This window comes from Gossypium hirsutum, chromosome A11 (genome assembly GCF_007990345.1).
Source record: "Gossypium hirsutum isolate 1008001.06 chromosome A11, Gossypium_hirsutum_v2.1, whole genome shotgun sequence".
Lineage (NCBI taxonomy): Eukaryota > Viridiplantae > Streptophyta > Magnoliopsida > Malvales > Malvaceae > Gossypium > Gossypium hirsutum.
Genome location: NC_053434.1, coordinates 60,416,793 through 60,422,249, shown reverse-complemented (window position 1 = coordinate 60,422,249; position 5,457 = coordinate 60,416,793). Strand labels below are relative to the sequence as shown.

The 5,457-nt window shown below is 32.4% G+C and overlaps 1 protein-coding gene across 1 annotated transcript; it reads right to left on the bottom strand.

Moving 5' to 3' along the window:
* Positions 1-201: 201 nt before the first annotated feature.
* Positions 202-790, bottom strand: LOC121210014 (protein MAIN-LIKE 2-like). Its single transcript, XM_041082080.1, has 2 exons — positions 400-790; positions 202-293 (listed from the first exon to the last, which is right to left on the bottom strand). The coding sequence occupies exons 1-2, from the start codon at positions 788-790 to the stop codon at positions 202-204; spliced, it is 483 nt and encodes a 160-aa protein (XP_040938014.1).
* Positions 791-5,457: the final 4,667 nt, after the last annotated feature.

Here is a 5,457-nt window from a genome sequence, read left to right as displayed (position 1 = left end):
AAAAACTTACCCTCTATCCAACATGATTCTCAATCATCAAACGGTATATCGGAACTGTGTATGACCTCCCGATACCCAAATTAGTGTTCCATCTACAAAAACAAATTGTTAGAACAATATAATCCGAAAAAAGTCAACTAATTGTTATAATGAGTAAAAATTCATCCCCTATTAACGAGTGGAAATATATATGATTGGTAACTAATGAATGCCAAGAATGGCATCCGGTAAAGTGCCCACGACTGCAGCAGTACGAGGCATCCACCTATGTCCATCGCAGAAGGATCTGTCAGCTGACAAAGTTCACGATACAGTATGGCTTACACTGTGGACCCCAACTGTATGAACGGGTGTTATGCAAATTGGATAATAAGGGTAAGTACATCAAGTGGACCATACTGCTGTTTGCATCTAGCATGAGTACACCCCCTATAAGGTGCATAATGTAAGCTCGAATGGCCTGCATTACCTCCCATTCATTGGCAGTACTCGGCAAATACTCAAAATTGACCTTTAGCCATGAAAACCTCAAACTGGAAAATTTTTCCTCACTTGGCGAGCGTCCAAGTAATTCATAGCAAAGAGCAACCTGCCTAGAGATCGAACTTATGATCGTGACTGCATTCACGTCGATGGTGAGCCTTAGCTGTAGTGCAACATCCTCTAGAGTGATGGTGCACTCCCCGCACGGCAAATGAAATGTGTGGGTCTCCGGACGCCATCGATCGACTAAAGCAAAAATCAAATCGTATCGCAAATCAAAAGTCTGGATCAATGCCACAAATAACATAAGTATCAAATAAAAATTTTATTACCATATCATTAATAGTACTTGATATGTGATTATTATTATTATTATTAATCAAAGAACTCATTTGCTGCAAATCTGCAATTAAAAAAATGAATTCAGTTAATTTGTTTCAAAAAATGCAATAAATTATTTCAAATTTTAGAAACAAAACATGGTAAATATTTAATAATTTCCCATAATTTACCTACAATAAAAAAATTTATATCAGATTACAATAATAATATAATTAAAATTAATATAAACTATCTAACCATAAAAATATACGAATTAAAAAAATAAAATAGAAATAGAAACATACCTGATTAGTTTCTTTCAAACAACCTATAAATTATATGATAACAAATTTAATCAACATTTAATAAATCAATAAAAATTGTCAAATAAATAAAGAATCAAATAAAATTACATTATATAAAAATTACATTAAAAAATCACAAAACACTAAACTAAACACTAACAATTTATATAACCTAATCATAAATTACTAACAAAATAACTATAAATTATTTTTTTTAAAATACATTACTAAAAAATTACAAAACACATAAGTAAACACTAACAATTTATATAGATTGAAAAAATGTTTGAAGACTTCCTTGTCATAAAAGACAATGACACAAACATATGATTCATTTCATTATTGTATAATTAATTTCTCTAATCATGGTAATCCAAATAAATGGTGTCTTTAAAAAGTATAGCTTAATTCAACGACAATGATATGTTCATGCATTAATTTAAAATAATTACAAACGCAAAAAATTATAACATACTCCTAAATTACTAACAAATATTTAACAAAATAATTTTACATTACTAAAACTCACCAAATACTAAACTAAACACAACAAATTATAACTTAATCCTAAATTACTAATAAATTAATTTTAAAATAATTACAAACACAAAAATTTATAACATAATCCTAAATTACTAACAAATTAATTTTAAAATAATTATAAAAAACAAAAAATTACATTCATACAAAATATTAACCCAAAATCATTAACACTAAACGTAAATAATTTATAAATAATAATTAATAACAAAAAATTTCACAACATCTTAAATAAACTCTTTAAATTATAAACAAAATTATCTACTAAATAATACATTACCTTTTTTTTTTCTTCTTCTCCTTTCTCTCTTTTCTTTCTCTCTTCTGGTGGGTGGGTGTTTGGTTTGGGGGACATGCTTATAAGATCCCCATTTGCAATCTTTTTCCCATTGAAGGGACAACACATACATGTATTGCTGAGTGGCAGCAACATGCAGCAGCAGATGGCGCCGGAGGGGGGTTGTGCACTGTGCGGGCACGTAGGGGTAGGAGCATTCGCGCCTACTTGTCAAGCCTGACTAGTCGTGCCTATCTGACAGGTGCAACCTATTTCGGGTATTTTTTACTTATATTTTGACCCGTTGACCGTATTTTTACTTGTATATAAATTTAAATATTTTTAATAAAAATAAAAAATAACATTTTATTTAAAAAATATTTTAATATAAAAAGAGTTGTGCCTATTAGATAGGCGCGATTAAAAAAAACGTATCATTTTCGTAAATAATCCAGCTGACAACCTATTTTAGTATATAATTTTTTTTAATTTATTTATATAAAAAAACCCGGATATCCCAATAGTTAAAATGTTTTTTTTATAACTGATTCAAATAAATTGATTATTTACGAAAATAACTCAACTGTAAAATTTTGTACAAAAATTACTTGTTTTCTACACCGTATGTTGGTGCCAGTCATTTCACCACCTGCACCAACCCCTATCATCCTTTAATGATTGTCCGGTCTATAAAAAATGATTTTCTTTTTATCGACATTGTATTTATCAGCACCGATATGTATTTTTTTCAAATATACTTAAAATACGAGTATTCTGGGATTAAAAAAAGGAAAAAAATAATATTTTAAAAGGTGTCAGCATTCCCGCTGCCAACACTAGTTCAAATAAAAAAATAATTTTTTTTTGTTTTTTTGGTGTCAACGTTCACTTTGTTGACCCCTTGTGTAGTTTTTGAAAAAAATGAATTTATCGGCGTACTCTACTTGCTGGAATCGGTGAAAAGAAGAGAAGAAGGTTAAGGCAAATGCATGAGAAAAAACCACGCAACTAGAGCACGTCAGCAAAAAGAAAAAAAATTCAAAAACCACATTGGTGTCAGCAAAGAGAACGCTGACACAAGAAAAGCAAAAAATCAATTTTTTTTAAATTTTGAACCAGTGCCAACAACATGAATCTCGACACTAAAAAAACAAAAAATAAAAAAATTTAAATTTGAATCGGTATTGGTAACAAGAACACCGATACCTATTAAAATATTATTATTTCTTTTTTTAATCCCGAAATACTCGTATTTTTAAATGTATTTAGAAAAAAAACATACTAATGCCAACGTACACAGTGTCGATACCAAAAGAAATCATTTTTTATAGACCGTGTAACATCCTTAACCCTTATTTGTCACCGGAATAGGGTCACAGAGCAGTACCAAAATTTACAGATCAAATACAGATAAATTCATATCATTATGCATTCATATCTTAAACTTGTAATAATCAATCATATCATCTCTTAAATGAGCTATCAAGGACGAAAATACATACTAGAAACAAGTCGGGGCTAAACTCAGTACTCAGAGAATTTTTCACAACGTCAAAATTTTTCTAAGGTGCAGGGGACACACGCCCATATAGTTCACATGGTCAAGAAACACGCCTGTGTCTCAAGCTGTGTGGGTATTCAAATTAGGGGCATACGGCCCTGTCACAACCCGTGTCTAAATCAGGGTGCTCATTGACCTGGGTCACAAGGCCAAGCCACACGCCATTATGCTAGGCTGTGTGTGCCTACTGACTTGCATTAATTAGATGCAGGAGTCACACGGCCAAGCCACACGCCAATGTACTAGGTCATGTGAATAATTTTGAGCATTCTGTTTCTCAATTTTTAAGATGCAGTAGACACACAGTTAGATCACATGCCCATGTGCTAGGCCGTATGTCACACACGACTGAGACACATGCCCGTGTCCCTGTCCGTGTGGACGAAAATAGGCTATTTTCCAAGCCACATTTCTCACCCAGTTTATCTTCCGCCTACATCAACACCTAGACACATTCACAAGGTAATACAAGACATTTAAATAAAGCCAAAACCAAGTTTAACACATATCATAATACCCCTTATATCCAAGTATTCAATCTTACCTAATTAACCATATAAATATATAAACTTATATTCATATTTCTCCAATCATACTATCACAAATCATAAATTAAACACAAAGTACATATTAAGCCACACATACATATACATATCAAAATATGTTTAACTCAAGTTATTCTAATGGCTAATTTCAGCCAAATACATATATGCCATCATTAGCCAAATTTAGCCTATACATGCCATTATAACCAAAAATTTAGTATGTTACATATACCAAACTAAGTTGATGGATAGAGTGAGGTATCTCTGCCAAGCTTCCAACCCAAAGAGCCTCCGAATTACTATAAAATAGGGAAAATAAAACAGAGTAAGCATTTAATGTTTAGTAAGTTCGTATGACATGGAACTTAACTTACCAATTCATCACAATTAAGGTAAGCATTCAAGGTGTAATCAAACCAAATTGACCAAAAGCCCGAACACATATCCTTATCAATCTTGTTAGACATGTATTACATATAAACATTAAGAAACATGTATGAGCTCAATAATAATAATATTTCAATGTACATTTATTTTCCACATAATCTGTCCATATTACATGTACAAAACATTTCCATATATTTCAGATTTATTTAGGTAATAGTTCCTTTCGAACCCATGTTATTTTATATTAGAACTTTGCCCGTTGAACCATTTAAAATATCGATGGATACATGGGAAGTACACATGAAATGTACAAAAATGTAAATCGTCAATTCATGTATTATCCGTTAATACATATTCAGGAATGCTCATACGAGCACATGAACAAGAAGCTCTTTCAAGCCATATAACGGGAAGCTCATACGAGCCAATATTGGGAAGCTCTAGAGAGCTACAAATCATAAAGCTCATAAGAGTCAATTATCGGGAAGCTCGTAAGAAACATATAATGGGAAGCTCATAAGAGCCAAATATCGGGATACTCATTAGAGCTAATAACGGGATGCTCTTTTGAGCTATGGTGTGTCTGCAACACATGGAGGACCACAACCTATTCGGGAACCCTGTATCCATCAAATTTAATTTATTCAAACGAGAGACATTGTCAGATATGTGATTGATTTTCATACATGACAATTACTATAAAACCCCTAACCCGTATCTGTCGCCAGAACAGGGTTACAGAGTATTACCAAAATTTACAAGACAATTACAAACATTTCATGTAATTTATTATTCACATGCAAAAATAATCATACCGTCCCTTGAATGGACCCTCAAAACCCAATTTAAACATTAGAAACAATTCGGGACTAAACTGGGGACTCAAAGAATTTTTCGCGAAATTTAGAATTTTTTCTCATACACAGGGGTCACATGCCCGTATGAGTAAGTCGTGTGGCTCACACGGCCAAGTGACATGCCCATGTCTCAGGCCGTGTGGGCATTCGATGTGAGGTACACGACCGTATTCCAGCCCAT